Genomic DNA, 16,133 nt, shown 5'->3' with positions numbered 1-16,133 from the left:
GTGAATTGTTCTTATGCCCATTTTGCCCTTCTTTAATTTCACAATCCTATGTGAGTTGGAAGATATTATTGGTACATTTTATGTACACTTTAAGCTATAAATGAATATAATTAATTGAATAATTTAAATTAAATAGATTGATTTTTTAAAAAAAATTTAAACTCAACTACTAAATAATTACTTAAATAAAAAATATAAATTAATATTAATATAAAATATATAAATATAAATATATAAAATATTAATATAAAATGTCATCAAAAGTGTAAATTAATAATAACTCATTAGTTCGTGAATTTAATAATATACTTTTAAGACTTTTTATTTAAACATTAAGAACAAGATTAAAAAAATTAAATTTATCAAGAGTAAGATAAATTTATTAATATTTAATTCTTATTTTTAAGAGTAATAATTAGTATATTTTAAAAATAAATTACCATTTACATTATCCAAAAATACATATATTCGAGAGTCAACGACGGCAAATCCACGCCTCAACCGAAGAAGGAACGCGGGGACCCACTCGTGGGGCCGCGCGTGCATGGGACACGCGCTCGCTCTCCCCGTGCGCCCAATCACCACCCCCACGGACGCGAAGGAAGAAAATAAAGTGCATTGCGAGGGGCAAAATAGTCCTTTAACAGATGGCGTGCTTTAACGGTATAAAGCTTCTTAAAAGGCCACTCTGTACTCCAAACAGTCCCCTACTCTCTCTCTCTACTTACTTTAGCTGCAGAATTCAGGGGATGGAGCGACAACTGTATCAGAAGACTGAAATGGACTCTACCATCATCATTCATAGCCATAGAGGGAATTTATATATGTGTGTGTGTGTGTGTAAATGTAGAGAGAGAAAGAGAGATACTAAAGATTAGCACTATGAAGAGAGAGAGTCATTGACAGGGTTGAGTAGAGTGAGGCTAAGGCGGCTGGTACTTAAGGACCCTATTTGTGCCAAGTGTAATTGCCACTCGGGTAGGTTGAATAATTGAGAAAGAGAGTAATTGCATCATCAATGTCATCATAAAGGGTGGCCTCGCCTTTGGAAACCCATTGCGGGATTCGAGTTTGGGCTCGAGACCCGACGTGGGATTGTCTGCTTGTGCCTTCGACGCTTGTGGGTTGTTCTTTCTGGTTGTTTCGTAGTCAAGATTGAAAAATCACTGTCGGGAGGAATTCTAGAGAATGGAGAAGGTTCTGGGCGCCGGGTTGGTTTGGTCTTGAAGGCGGGGTTTGAGGCAATGTGAAGTGGCATTTTTGGGGAGAAAATGAAGTTTATGAAGCTGGGGTCGAAGCCTGATGCTTTGCAATCCGAAGGCAACTCGATCAGGTAATTGGCTTTTTGTTGTTGCGTTGTTCTGTTTCATTTGGTGTCATCTTCAGTTCTTGATATGAAAAATATTCATCCATTTTCGTTGCTTCTTTGTGAGTTTCTTTCCTTGTAGTTTCTATTCAAATTAAGTCCTTTTTCCCTCCTTGTGCTCATTATATGGTGTAGAAATGTTGTAGCTCCGAGTCCAAATCGTGAGGGTTTAATAACAAGAGCCTAATCATGTTTTTTTTTTTTTAATGGTAATATTGTCTGTCCATGCTATGTATTTATGTTCAAATATTTAGTTAAAATTCATGTAGCAGACCCATTTTGTGAGATTAAGGTTTGTTAGGCAACAATTTCCATCCTACCAATTGTTCTCTGCTATGGAACTTGTAGGACATATGGTTTTGATGACTAGTGGCTTTAGTTAATTACTTATTTCAGACATTTCTCAGGTTGTTTCTTTCGGTCCATGCACATCCTCCCCTCTCATTTTCTACCATGTTCTTCTGCATGCTAAATAGATGAGCCAAACTAAATTAGGCTGGCCGTTGGTTCGTATTTAAGGAGAAAAACATCCGTGCAAACCTTGTTGGGTTAGGTGCATCAGTGGGAATTTTTCTCCTTAGATCGGGGAGATGTACTAGGCCAAAAAAGACACTATGGAATACTAGCATGCCAATTCTAAGGTGATTAAGGCTTTGGACTCTCCTTGTAGTGTTTGCAAAATGATATTGTATTTTTGTCCAATGTCACTTTTTAATCACTAGATTTACTTTCCATTGATTTTGATCTCTGTTTTTAAATTGATAAATGGGTCTGGGCCTTAGTTTCTCTCCTTTTTCTTTTGCTTCTATAGTTTTATTGGCGGGAGTGGGAGATGAGAGCCTAAAAGTTAGGTCATTTATGAAAAGAACAAGTAAAATTTTCCCTGGTTATTACATTTGTGTTTCTATGTGCAAATTAACTGTAATTATATTTGCTATTCTGTTCATAAGTTAAAATTTCATTTATCTTTGATAGTTACATTGAGTAAGACATCTATTCTTGCAGGCATGTGTCGTCAGAACTTGCACCAGATGTTATTGTAAGTGTTGGTGAAGTGAAGTTCTACCTTCACAAGGTATGCCCTCGTTAAAACTTCTTCATAGGGTGCATCCAACCATACGATTTTGTTGGGATCTCTAATTTCATATTTAATTGTGAACTAATCCATACTCACGGAGATTTTTGTGGTTGTCCTCCTATTGATGTAAATGAATGCTACATCAGCAGTTTATTGGGAAGTTTGGTAATATTACTTGTAATTAGTCTTATAAGCTCAAAAATTAACTTCAATTAATCCTTTTGGATGAGGGACAGTGGTGTTACTAGTGGTATCAAAACCAGCCCAGGACCATTGTTGAGCAGGTATGAGTTAAGAGAGTGTTTGAGACTCACTTAGATTAGATTGAGATTCTTCTCTCTTTTCTTTTATTCTTTTTGGTCTCATGAGAATGCTACGTCCTAAAAGGGGGCGAGTTTTTCACAACTCAATCTCATGTGGGTAGAGGGCCCATGTTGTGCCAATCGCCCTAGAGGAAGTTTGGATCCTTGCCATTTTACATACACTGTAAAACTAACAACACATGATTTCTAAAGTTTGGACATTTTTGTATGCACTTTCTGCTCTGCTTAATATTGCAAACCAATGAAGATATGTAAAACCAAAGTACTTTTTGTGATTGAAAGATAGGACAAGTCATGAGCTCAGCTGTTTTAAGCTTCATAGTGACATGGCCAGCCTTTGAAATTGGTTGCATCTGACAACGATGGGAATTAGATTCTTGTTTAATAAAGTAAATTGCTGATTGAAAAAATGATTATATTATGGATAAGAGGCAAATTTTTCATATTTGGGACACCCAAATTCCTGGTCCATAAAGAGGAAACATTTGTGCACATAATTGCAAAGCTTCATCTTCTTGAGTTTTGTCCCACTGCTTCCTTGAGTTTGGTTCATATCTTCATGTTATGATGTCCAAATTTGTGCTTGCAGTTCCCTCTTTTGTCCAAGAGCAATTACTTACAAAAACTCATAGTGAAAGCCGATGAGGAAAGCTCCGATGAAATTCATTTGGCTGACTTCCCCGGTGGGCCAAAAGCTTTCGAAATTTGTGCTAGATTCTGCTATGGGATGACTGTCACTCTCAATGCATACAATGTTGTGGCTGCCCGTTGTGCAGCAGAGTACCTTGAGATGACTGAAGATGTTGACCGAGGCAACCTGATTTTCAAAATTGAAATATTTCTCAATTCCGGTATTCTCTGCAGCTGGAAAGATTCCATTATTGTTCTGCAGACTACCAAATCTCTTCTTCCATTGTCTGAGGATCTGAAGATAGTTGGAAGATGCATTGATTCGATAGCATCAAAAACTTCTGTTGACCCATCAAATGTGACCTGGTCGTATACGTACAACCGGAAATTAACAATTCCAGATAGAATAGTTGAGGTTGGGATCAAATTCCAGGAAAAAGTCCCAAAAGATTGGTGGGTTGAAGACATATGTGAACTTGATCTTGACCTGTACAAACGTGTTATGATGGCTGTGAGATCAAGAGGGAGAATGAAAGGGAATGTGATTGGTGAGGCGCTGAAAAGTTATCTTGTGAGATGGTTGCCAAATTCAATTGATGCCCTGGCCTCTGAAGCCCACAACAAGAGGAACAAATCTTTGGTTGAAACAGTAATATACTTGTTGCCTTCAGACAAAGACGCTGGTTGTCTGTGTAGCTTCTTGGTCAAGTTATTGAAATTTGCCATTCTATTTGGAGCAGATGATGCATCAAAGGAAGACTTGATGAATAGGATTGGTTTGAAATTGGATGAGGCTTCTGTTAATGATCTATTGATTCCCGCAAGGTCTCCCCAAACTACAAAATACGATATTGAACTTGTGCAGTCCCTTGTACACAGATTTATGGTACACAAAAGCCGTACTCGGGATTTGAACATTGCTGAGAAGAATGAGTTAATCAGTGCTGATTTTGTTTTAGGGCATGTGTCCTGGTTGAATGTTGGTAAACTGATTGATGGGTATCTTGCTGAAATTGCCAAGGATCCTAATCTTACCATCTCCAGTTTCGTTCTCTTGTCAGAGTCAATCCCCAAGTCAGCTAGACCAATTCATGACGGGCTATATGGGGCGATAGACGTATATCTTAAGGTAATATCTTAAATTGTTTACTTAAACGCGCTAAATCTGCCTTTATTATGGATGCAGTACGTGTGGAACAATCAGGAGAACACTGCAAAGAATTAGTACTTTTACTAAGTAAAACACCTAGTCAAGTCTGGCTACAAGTTTAAATCCTGGGATTATAATGTATATGTATAGATCCGGTTGCTTTGAATATGACTGTAACATAAAACTGAACAACTTCATGTGTTCAGGAGCATCCCAACTTGACAAAAACTGAAAAGAAGAAGATCTGTGGGCTGATGGATGTCAAGAAGTTGACGCTGGATACATCCATGCGTGCAGCCCAGAACGAGCGCCTCCCACTGCGAGTAGTTGTACGAATTCTGTTTTTTGAGCAGGTTAGAGCAGCTGCCGGGGCTCAAGCCTTGAGCAACCAGCCTCGGGAGGACCCACATTGCGTGGCTAACAACGAAGAAGATTGGGGGAAGAAGAAGGCCGGGAAGGGCAGCGAGGGCAATTCCCTCCGGGAACAGATGAGTCAGGTGAAGATGATCGATGGGTGTAAACCGAAAAATGGCAAGTTGGCCACGAAGGATGCCAAGAACAGGGGAAGTGTCACGCAGCTGCTGCCGTCTAGGTCAAGGAAAATCTTTGATAAGCTGTGGGTAGTGGGCAAAGGGCATGGAGAAGCCGAGAATAAGAGCTCAGAGACGTCTGGCAGTTCTCAGAGCCCAACTTCAATGATCCATGGCGAGACCAAGTCATCAGGTTCCTTGTCAAGACACAGGCGATATTCCATCTCTTGAAATGGTACTTGCAGCCCATAAAACTGAAGAAAAGAAGCAGATTTGAGAATTGAGATTTCTACAGCTGTAAGTGTAAAGAATTTGTAGGTAGATTGGTGTGGCAGAGGGTTTGGTTGCAAAATGTTCTTTTTCTTCTTCCTTATCTGTTGTTCTTCATTGTACCATCATCTATCTGTATTACTAATGGAAGATCACCAGAGTTTGAACTCATTTGTAAGGGCAAGATTTTGTCTTTTGATATAGTTTTCACGGTCAAGTTAGTATTGAATGAGTGAAATAAATAGTATTGGATTTTTAAGCAATTGATGTGTTGGGCACTGCTATGTTGCCCACCGGGTAACATAGCAGTTGACTGAGAGAGGGGGGATCGGCCCCATGCAATAACAGTTGCCTTGGTGTGTTTACTTATTGAAATCTTACTTTTTATATATATGTTAAGACTGCAATAATTAACAAAAAATTTTATTAATATTTTTAGTGTTTGAGAGAGATTTGTCAGAAGATCTAAGAGGACATATGCCACGCCTTGTTCAATAGGGCATATGATGGGTCTTTGATTGGTAAAATTCATGACACACTTTAATAGTATTTGGTTTTTTTATAAAATAATTTTTAAAAAATAATATGTATTAAATAATGTTTATATATAATATTTCAAGTAAATATCAAAATTAAAAACATGTAAAATAAATTATTTAATAATTTAGAGAAATAATATCTTCTACATTTTTCCCTTGGTGAAGAGGTGGATTTGGTCGGTTGCAACCGGCCAAACAGCTAGCGCAAGCCTCGAGAAGAAGTCAATGGAGGAAGCTGCGAAATGGAGTTATTTCCAGAAGATTCTGCCATGAGAAGATGATGAAAAGAGGCAGAAGGAGAGATCAAAATTCAATTCAAAAGGATGAAAGTGTCAACACTCATCTTCTCTTTTCTTCTTCTCTTCACTATAACCAGTAGTTTCTTCTCTCCAACAAGAGTAAGAGCCATCTCTCACTTCTCCTCACCAGATCAATCAATTTCAGGCTCAGAGTGCAAGGCATGGCTGGTCCAATCAATCCCCACCCAGATGCCCCGCCTCTCTCCTGTTCATGGCGTTCTTTCAACTGGTATTGTTCTTCCTTTTCTGTTTCTTTAACGACATGCTTCTGCTTACAATTCTCCTTCTTGTTTGGTTTCCCAGAAAAAATGTGGAAAACACAAGATTTGTGGAGAAAAGGAGGGCCATAGATGATTTAGATGGAGTATGTGAGACAAATACCCAATTTGATTGTGAATAGGGAATAAAAGATGGATATTGGATATTTAATCTAGTTAGAATCGACTCTTATAAACAGAATAGTCATTATTGTACTTGTGAGTGGGTACCTACAACCAAATAAAAGAGTTTTCGGAGTGTGTGTAATCAATTACTGTGTAGAAAGATTTTGTAGTTTTTCTACATAAAATTACTGTTTTAGTGAATTATCTAAATTGTTGCGTGACAGTAGATATAGATATGAAGGTCAAACTACATTAAATTTCTGCGTGTGATTGTGCATGACCCGATACTAATAAGGGCTAATATTAAAGATTAATTTTTTTAATTTACTTCTGATGCAATCACGTGGGCTTGACTTTTATGTCTTTTTTGATGGGTGTCAAATCATGTTAGGTAGTTACATTCATGATTCGAGATTATTTTTTTCTCAGCAGCCAAACAGTTAATTCATTGTTTATTTTCGCCTTTCCCTCGTCCTCCAGTTGTTGCATATTTAATGTTTGCTTTGATTGCTTTCTGAGAAATGTGAGGGATAAAGAGACGGTAATGCTTGGAGTACAAGGAGTTTTGATTACTTTTGGACATGAAATATCATTTCCATGGTCTTCACTGTTTGCTGTTAATTTTCAAATATGAAAAAGTTGAACTTTGGAAACAGTGTAATTTTCAAATCAGAGTCGATTCTTTTGTGAGCCTGAGCCTTCTAGTGGCAAAAACAATTTAAAATGGATTCCTGGAAAACTTTTCTGTTGCTCACGACGCGGGCAAATTGAGAGAGAGGGGGGCATGGGCCCCGGGGTGGGTGGGACCCACACACCCACCTCCGACGAGCCTGCGTCGGGTAACATAGCAATGCCCTGAATTTCTGAAGAGGGTTTACTTTAAGGAAATTTATCAAATAAAGTTTTAGCAGTTCCTCTATACATCTGTACTGCTTTCTATTTGTTTTCTTTATTTTTGTGAACAGGAGATTACTTTCAGATCTAGGTGATATTTTAACAGTGGACATTTGCCATAGTTTTGAACATGTTAATCTTCTTAAAAATTGCTCCAAAAATTGGAATTCTGCATAAGCCAATTCGGTGACAAATTATTGAAACTATTTTATGGAAAGATAAATATGGCCATGGATAGAGATGATTGGTGATCTAGAATTCGTGTAACTAGCACCACTTAGTGGAATTAAGGCTTGTGATTTTGGTTATATTTTATGGAAAGACTCATATCTAATACAACCAACCTTGTTTTCTATTTTGATTCCATTCTTTGTAGGAAAAATGAACAAAGTCAAATCACTTGAATCAAAATGTTTCCCTGTTTCCGTACGTTAGGATTTGGATATTTAAATGTATGGTATTGAAATTTAGATAAGTTCCTTAACTCTATTAAGGGAGGCCTGATAATTCAAGATTCCCCACTCAACTAACATAGTCAATTCAATTGGCTAAATTAAGTGTGAGTTGTTAAGGCAAAAGAACATAAGAATGAAAAACTGAAATGTTATTTCTTATTTCTTTTTTTTGGCTTGCCCCAAAACCTTCTATGTATTTTAATTTTTGGCAACCAAATTGAGTAGTGTACTTTTTTTCTTAGTTGTACTAATTAATGCAATGTGATGCTATCAGCGGATGTTTTTCGGTGGATGGCTGGAAATTCTTCCAAGAGGCTGGATATATTGGCTCAATATTGGCAATTAGTAGCCCAGCCTGATGATCCTCGTTCTGGGGATTATGGATACTCAAAAGCTGAAATGCAAGGTTTTGGTGCCGATGAAGGTTTTAGTGTTTATAAAGCATTAGAAAATGCTGCTGATCGCAATATTGATATCAGGTACACACAACTTCTGTGTAACCTTTTTTATTCCTATAGCTTACAAGCAATATAAAGGTGGTAGCTGCTTTCTGTCAATAAATATTACAAGTTTAATTTTGTTGCCAATATGTATGAACCTTAAAATTGGAATTCCTGAAAAAATATTCTCAAAATTTGCAAACTCACAAGTATGGAAATAGCCCCCATAGTTAGTTGGTCTTGGAGTTTAGTTTCGATGTCTGTGGTTTTTGGCAGAAGTACAAGTTATTTTCATATTTGGCTGCATCTTCTGTTGATAACTTCATGTCACATAGTATCCTGCACATTCCCTTGCTGGCTGCAAATCTCATTCTGAAATAAGCATATACAGAACAAGAATACTTTGGCTTCAGATTGTTGTATGATAGGGTTAAGATTAACTTGATCACATTGATGGACAAACGTACTTCCAAATTTGGTTTTGATTGTCTATTGACATCTAAGGAATCATAATTTATCAGGAGACATTTAGCTGCAGTTTAGTTGTGAAAAATGTTTTCCATTTTTCTAAAAGTTGGAACATATGTTAAAAAAGAGAGATTTGGAGAACTTGTGTTAGACGAGGAGATGGAGATGATTTGGGAAAAATTTTGTGGAGAACCACATTTTTCAAATCTTCAAATTAGTAAGGAAAATTTGAAAAATATATTTTAGTTCTCCAAATTCAGCTCAATTTGTTTTCCACACCTAAATAGCCCCTTATTCTTTGATTTACTTTCGTAGTTTCATAGTATTGATCCTGTAAAAAATAGTTTATAAACTGTTCAGTTGAACTGTTTATGCATTTTGGCTTCTTTCTAGAACTTCCCCATTGCCAAATTTTCACCTTCTGTCACAAAAAATAGTTTTTGTTTTGATGCTTTCTTTTTTCTTTTTCAAAATATGACTGTAAGATGAAGGAATAACTCTGATTTGGGTGGCCAAGAGAGATCTCAGGGCTACTAAGATCTTCAAGGGCTGATTCGTGTGCTTGCAAGTTCTGAAACAGAGTGGAGAAGACTATCAGGGTTATGAACTGTAAATCTTTTCCAACAATGAATAACATCAGCTGGAGAAATGCATTACCAACTAGAAAATCATTGTGTATTATTTTTTATTTACAATAACCTTTTCTGTCTTTTATTTTCTGGATGCATGTGTTTTGCCTTCTGAGTATCAGTGCTCCAGTAATTAAAATGGATCCTATGCTAAAACTTTTGCTGTAAAGATCAATAACATGCTAACAACATATCAAAGAGTGAAAAGGCATTAGTCAAGCTACTATTGTTCATTTGTAAGTTGTTTGTCTATACTATTGTTCATTTGTAAGTTGTTTGTCTATTCGCATGTGATTATTTGTTTATTGTGATTTGGAACATTTTATTTCACTCCACTTTTATTGCATGTCATTCTCCATTATGAAATCACATAATGCGAAGTTTGTCATTTGTCTGTAATTTTAGGTCTCATATGTTTCACATGTCAACAACTTATCCAGGCTTTTGCAGCACTCTGGAGTATATCCTGATTATACCAAAGAACCATCTAACCTTGCTTCAGGGAGGCCAAATGTGAAGAATATCACCTTACTGTTAAGTGAGTGGTGGGGATCAGGCATAGTCCACTCAAAAGTTTGGATATCAGATAGCCGGAATGTTTATATTGGATCTGCAAACAATGACTGGAAATCTCTTACTCAGGTACTGTGACACATGCCGTTAAAACCTATGAGAGAAGGGATAATCATGGTTTTCTGAAACCCAGTTCATCCAGGCTTCAGTAATTTAAAGGTTGTTCCTCCAGTTGTACGTTTTTAACAAGCATACAACAACAGTTTGGCACTTTTAAGGGACAGATGAGAAATAAACCATCTATATTCCAGTTAAATACTACTATTAGTTGTCCCCATCTGTTGAGGTCTCTTTGACTGAGGAATAGGCCGAAACATAGAATAACTACTCCAATTAAGTGCTGCATATTGCAACTGGAAGCAATATTTCTTGCCCTTCTCAGCCCCCTAATCAGCTACAATCATGCATTAAAAGATGGAAATAAACCAGGTTTAACTATCTCATGTTACTCCTGTAATTACAAAAAAGTTAACATAATCCATTCCTTTGATATTGGAGTAATCATGGACATATTGCTATTATGTAGTAAAGCTTTACCAAATATCATTTTCTGTAAACAGCCTGTGACATTATCCAAAGGATTCATGACCTTAGCCAACAGGCCCAACACTTTATCTGTTCTCTACAGTGTCTGCAATTCTAGAATCAGATAATTCCCAGCCAAAGGATTTTCCTCTGCATTGTCGTTTGTGCTTTTGTACATTGCTATTCTAGAATCAGAAATAACTGTCAGTCTTTCTTTGTACTTTGTCTTACCCATGATGTGCTGCTATTTATCTTTTGAGAGACAAAACTGAGACAACACTCACCTATTAAGGTTGCTGTCAGCATTTGTCTTTCCTTTCATGATCTCTGAACATGCTTAGCCAGAATTTCAAGCAAAAAAATTCTGAGACCTCCAAATCCCAGCCTTCCAAATTTTAGGTTGAAGTATGAGATAGGTTATATTCTCACATTAGTTAGATCAGATTTCATTGGGTATACTTGCAAGAATATAATAGCTCCCACCTAAAGAATTAGTGTCTCCACAAGATCTTCAGTGAAGGCCAAAATATCTCATTTTTACCATTAGAGGAGTTTTTTTGTATTCTGAAATATATTGAGATACAAGACATTGTGCATTAGAAGACCTTGTTTCATTGTATCTCAGGCATCAAAGTCTTGAACACAAACTGGCATTTCAGAGCTTGGGGTAAGTAGTGGGAGTGGTGGGAGCATTGCACAAGAAAGGGCCATCTTTTTTCCTTTCTATGAATTCCCATGATCTCCTCTAGAAGATGGAGCTAAATTTCATCTATGTCACTTGAAGTTAATCCTATTGTTCCATAATTCATCATGTAATGACCTAGTTTGAAAGTTTTTATTCTGAGGCCTAACCTTGACAGCAAGGGTAAGATTGCATACAAAATTGATCTCCCCCTACTCTCGTAAAATAGGGAGCCTTGTGCACCGGGGAGGCCTTTTTTTAAGTTTTTACTCGATGGTCATAGGTCAAAAACAATGCAACAAAAAAAGGGCATCCTCAATGAAGAAGGTTCCTTGTTTTGCAAGGGTTGGGGGAGAGTTGTATTTGTACGTTACCTTCCCTTTGTTTTTTTTTTTTGGCTAAGAGGTTGCTTCCAAAAAAATGAAAATAATAATGTTAATAAATAATGATAATAAATATTAATGAATATTTTTGTAAGTTCTTGACAATTAGATTATATTGTGTTTAAGAATCATAACCATTGAGCTGGTTATTTGTATTATTGTATTATTAGAATGAGCAAGAGAAGTGGTAGATTTAGACTCTATTAATAGAATGTTATGTTGTGATCTTTTAAGATTTGATTTTATGTTTTTCTTATTTTTAATGTAGTCGAGTTGTTTCCAGTAGTTGATAGGGTATTGTTATCTATTTAGAAGATTTACAAGGAAGAGTTTTTAGTTCATGGAATATTAGTTAAATAGTGATTAAAACTTAATATTTTTATGATATAAATTAAATTATCGACTAAACGTCAGAAATATGGACATATACATGTTGGTCAAGGAAATTGATTGAGGTTACTAATTTTCTGATATTTATAGGTAAAGGAAGTTGGGATATATTTTGCTGGTTGTCCAAAAGTAGCTAAGAAGCTTGAAGTCTACTATGACAACTTGTGGAAACTTGCATCTCTTAAAGCATCGGTTTACACAAAAACAATATGGGATCAGCAGTGGCAGATCACCAGAAAAGTTCCTTGTTGGTCCCATTTTATTCATTTCAAGGAGAGGTGCAGGTACGGCACATGCAATGTACTGAATATTTTGTAGCTCCAAGATACATCTTAAGACAGCTGATCTGTATAATTCACTGCTCAAAATGTTGTATCATTAAGCAATTACTGATCATGCTGATGAATGTTCTGTTTATCTTGCTGCAATCTTTCTGTCTTTTCTATGGAGAAAATGAGCATGAAAACTTGTAGCCTTTTCTATATTTTTAAGAGTATGAACTTGTACCTTGACAGATCACCTATCCATCGTTATGTTGAGGTTCCTCATGTAGCAGGCTATCCAGAACTTTCAGACCCTCACATGTTTCAAATGCCAATTCTAACTCCAGGAAGCAACTTTTCAACTTTGCAGCATCAATCCAACTATCTGTCGTTCGCTCCACCAGAGGTCAGTGGTGAATGTTATATATTCTTTTACATTTTATTATCATCTTTGATTTTTCTGTGACAACTAGAGGGACTAGAGAATAGATAGTATAATTGATTATATAAAATCACAGTGGGTTCACTTCAATCTGTACTTGGCATGCCTTGTTGTCATGCATTGATTCAAAATAAATGGAAATGAGAAGATAGAAAAAGAAAATGGTTATATTGTAAAAAATTTCATTTTTTAGATTGGTTATCTACACGAAGTGTACGCACGCAAGTGATCTTTTCCCTTGAGAAAGGTATTTGGAAAAAAAAGATAAGGTTGCTCCTTTGGGACTAGGTCACGGTTTCAAATTGTGAAAACGCCTTTTTGCAAGGAAAGACTGCTTGCAAATATAACCCTCCCCTAATTGTCACAAAGCAGGGAGCCTCGTGCATTTTGAACATGCTTTTTCCCTTGAAAGATTCTTGTTCCAAACATTAGTTGTTAGTTTTGTGGCAGAAGAAAACAAAATTATTTTGTTGCTCAAGCAATTTTAGATATCAAATAACCAAATCACTGTTCAGACAGTGAAGAAATCTGTTTCATTAGAGTTCCTTTATGATAGAAACGATTGATAGCTTCAGAGCTTGTACTTCCAACCCAGCAGGCTGTTTATGGCTTTCTGTAAATTTATACAATGAAATTCTCTTCTATTTACGAGCATTTCATCTTTATTTTGCCCGTGAGTAAAAAGTATTTCTTCTTGTTGAAGACAAACCAAATAACTCTCATTTCTCAATATCCCTGAATTTTGATGAAAGCATTTTGGTTTATACTTGTTACTACTACTACTACTAATGTAATCTCTAAACTGCAGCTGTTGTTCCATAAGTACCAGACAGATGAACAGGCATGGATAGACACAATTAAATCTGTAGGGTTCGGTGCAACCGTCAGAATTAATACTATGGATTGGCTTGGCCAATCCCAGTACACAAAACAAACAGTTTACTGGTCATCCCTTTCCTCGGCAATATCAGAGGTAGTTGGAAACTTCTGATTTCTTTGAATGATTTCATTCATCTTGGATTATTATTGTGGTAACTATTGTTGGTGTTGTAATTGATGTCCACTGATCAAATAACAACCTATCGAGCCTTAATCTCAGTACATGGGATCAGCTTCATGAATTCTAGCTCATCAATTATTTTTATTTATGATTCTATCCTTTGTAAAACTCTTGCAACTCATATCATATACGAGAGCATTCCACCAAGTTTTTCTTGATCTTGCTGTACATAACTGGTGACTTATTTTCTCCCATCTCCCGTTTTCTATTCTGATACGCGATTTAATAGGACTTGGACCTATCGGCGAACTGCAGCATAAGCCACCGAGTTGCATTTTTGTAATTCACGACCTCTTGTCTTCCATGATTGAGTAAAACAATGCGTTTCTTTATGCATTCTTCTGGAAGCTTCGAGCATTTGTTTCTGATCAAGTTCCTGAATTCTTGCTAGGTTGTGTTTTCTAAGCATGCAAAGGTCAAAATACTGGTAGCATACTGGGCACACTTCATCAACAGCACAGATCAGTACCTCAAGTTTCTTCTCTACTCCAACACCCTTTGCTCTTCTTCAATGTACAACAGATGCTCCGGCGGGATTGAGATCAAGTACTACGTCGTCCCCGGATTCAACTCCACCGGACCTGCCATCGCTAACGGGGCTAGAACCGGGAACACATACCCCGGCTATTCCCGCGTCAACCATGGAAAATACGCGGTGAGCGACGTGCGAGCCCACATCGGGACCAGCAATCTCATCTGGGATTACTTCTATACGACCTCTGGTGTCAGCTTCGGGACCTATCACCCTGCCATTGTTGCACAGCTTCAAGAAGTTTTCGATGCTGACTGGTACTCACCTTACACTGTTCCGGTTGAGGCATTGCCGGAAGGCCATGCTTATTCGAGCTGATGATGACAACTTGGTTTTGAGCCTCTTTGGGGGTTGGCTGCTTCGCAAGCCCTGGTCTCTTGGAAGCATTAGAGCTTCTGATTCTTTGTCATCCTAGAGATCAGCCAGTCTTGAAGCTTTGCCAACACAAATAAATTTGATTCCGTAATTTATCATAATTAGAGGACCAAAATCCAATTTCAGTATTCATGGCAATGTCATCGCTTTAGGATTACAATCAAACTGAACCGAACCGAGTTGAGTTTGGGTTTGGCTCGCGAGTCAGTTTCTAGACTCTAACTTTAAAGCTTGGGTCATTAAATGATTGAGGAGAATGATCTCGAGCCTGAGCTTCTTTTGACATGTTGAGCTCGAGTCATGCTTGGGCTCGGGCTCACTATAATTTGTTATTTTATTTAAATTTAATTTATTATTTATTTTATTATATATACATATATTATATTACGTTAAGTGATTAAATTATTATGTATAACAATTTTAACTATATTTAATTTAATTATATATTATAATAATTTAAATTTTAATAAATGTATGTTAAATAATATATTTATAAAATTATAAATAAATGCATTAATACATTTAAAAATAAGGTTGTACATTAATTATTCGTGAACTTTTAATCGAATATGTTTACGAGTCTTTAATTGAGTTTATTGGTATTTACAAGTATCTTATTGAACATATTGTGAGTTTTAATAAGTGAAATTTTATTTAATTTAATCTTAACTCATTTATAAATTGAGCTTTAAAATGAGGCTCAAGCACAACTCGTTTATCTTAATGAACAAATTCGATCGAGTTTTTATTGAACTGAACACCGAGTCACTCACATACAACTTAACTCATTTGTGACCTTAATCATTTTTATATTAGCTAAATTTAGTGAAAGTTATAAAAATTTTCTTTGTAGCTCACATAATAATTGATAGAAAATATCTCGTCAAATAATTTAATAATAATTATCTGATATCTTACAAGAAAATTGAAATGAATATTTCTTTAAATATGATAAGATAATCAAATAAAATATCATATATGATAACATTAATCTGATGAGATAATTAAAAAAATTAATAAGATAATAGAATTATTTAAAATTTAACTTGGTTTAGAAAATATAGATAACTCTTAAAGAATCTTGATGGGAGAATAAGTTTGCTTCTCTCCCTATCCAATATAAAAAAATAAATTATAATTATATTTTACGTTTATCATCAAGGTTGGTGTAAAGGGAGAAAAATCAGACTCTTAACGTTTTCGTATATAATTGAGAATTCTCTTACGGTTTAATTTTTGATGGATCTAAATACGCATTTATTTTATCGCATTACACAATTTACTGGAGTTTTTACAATTTATGAGCATAATATATATAATTATTTGTTATTATTTGTACAAGCAAATATTATTATGATTTACAGAAATATTATGTGCAATGATGGTTTTTTGTTCAGATTGTGTTGCTCTTGCTGTTGGTTTTACCATTCAGGTTCATAAATTTTTGCTAAATT

The 16,133-nt window shown here is 35.9% G+C and overlaps 2 protein-coding genes across 2 annotated transcripts; both read left to right on the top strand.

The window, feature by feature from the left end:
- The first annotated feature begins 720 nt into the window (after nt 1-720).
- LOC127813733 (BTB/POZ domain-containing protein NPY1-like) lies at nt 721-5,610 on the top strand. Its single transcript, XM_052354862.1, has 4 exons — nt 721-1,333; nt 2,372-2,441; nt 3,357-4,526; nt 4,754-5,610. Exons 1-4 carry the CDS (start codon nt 1,272-1,274, stop codon nt 5,306-5,308), a joined length of 1,857 nt encoding a protein of 618 aa, XP_052210822.1. The 5' UTR covers nt 721-1,271; the 3' UTR covers nt 5,309-5,610.
- Nucleotides 5,611-6,044: 434 nt separating this feature from the next.
- LOC127813771 (uncharacterized) lies at nt 6,045-14,962 on the top strand. The gene is made up of 7 exons (XM_052354913.1): nt 6,045-6,414; nt 8,192-8,396; nt 9,895-10,096; nt 12,098-12,291; nt 12,523-12,676; nt 13,521-13,685; nt 14,164-14,962. Exons 1-7 carry the CDS (start codon nt 6,210-6,212, stop codon nt 14,620-14,622), a joined length of 1,584 nt encoding a protein of 527 aa, XP_052210873.1. The 5' UTR covers nt 6,045-6,209; the 3' UTR covers nt 14,623-14,962.
- The last annotated feature ends 1,171 nt before the right edge of the window (nt 14,963-16,133 follow it).

This window comes from Diospyros lotus, chromosome 11 (assembly GCF_014633365.1).
Source record: "Diospyros lotus cultivar Yz01 chromosome 11, ASM1463336v1, whole genome shotgun sequence".
Taxonomy (NCBI): Eukaryota; Viridiplantae; Streptophyta; class Magnoliopsida; order Ericales; family Ebenaceae; genus Diospyros; species Diospyros lotus.
This window is presented reverse-complemented; position numbering and strand designations above follow the sequence as displayed.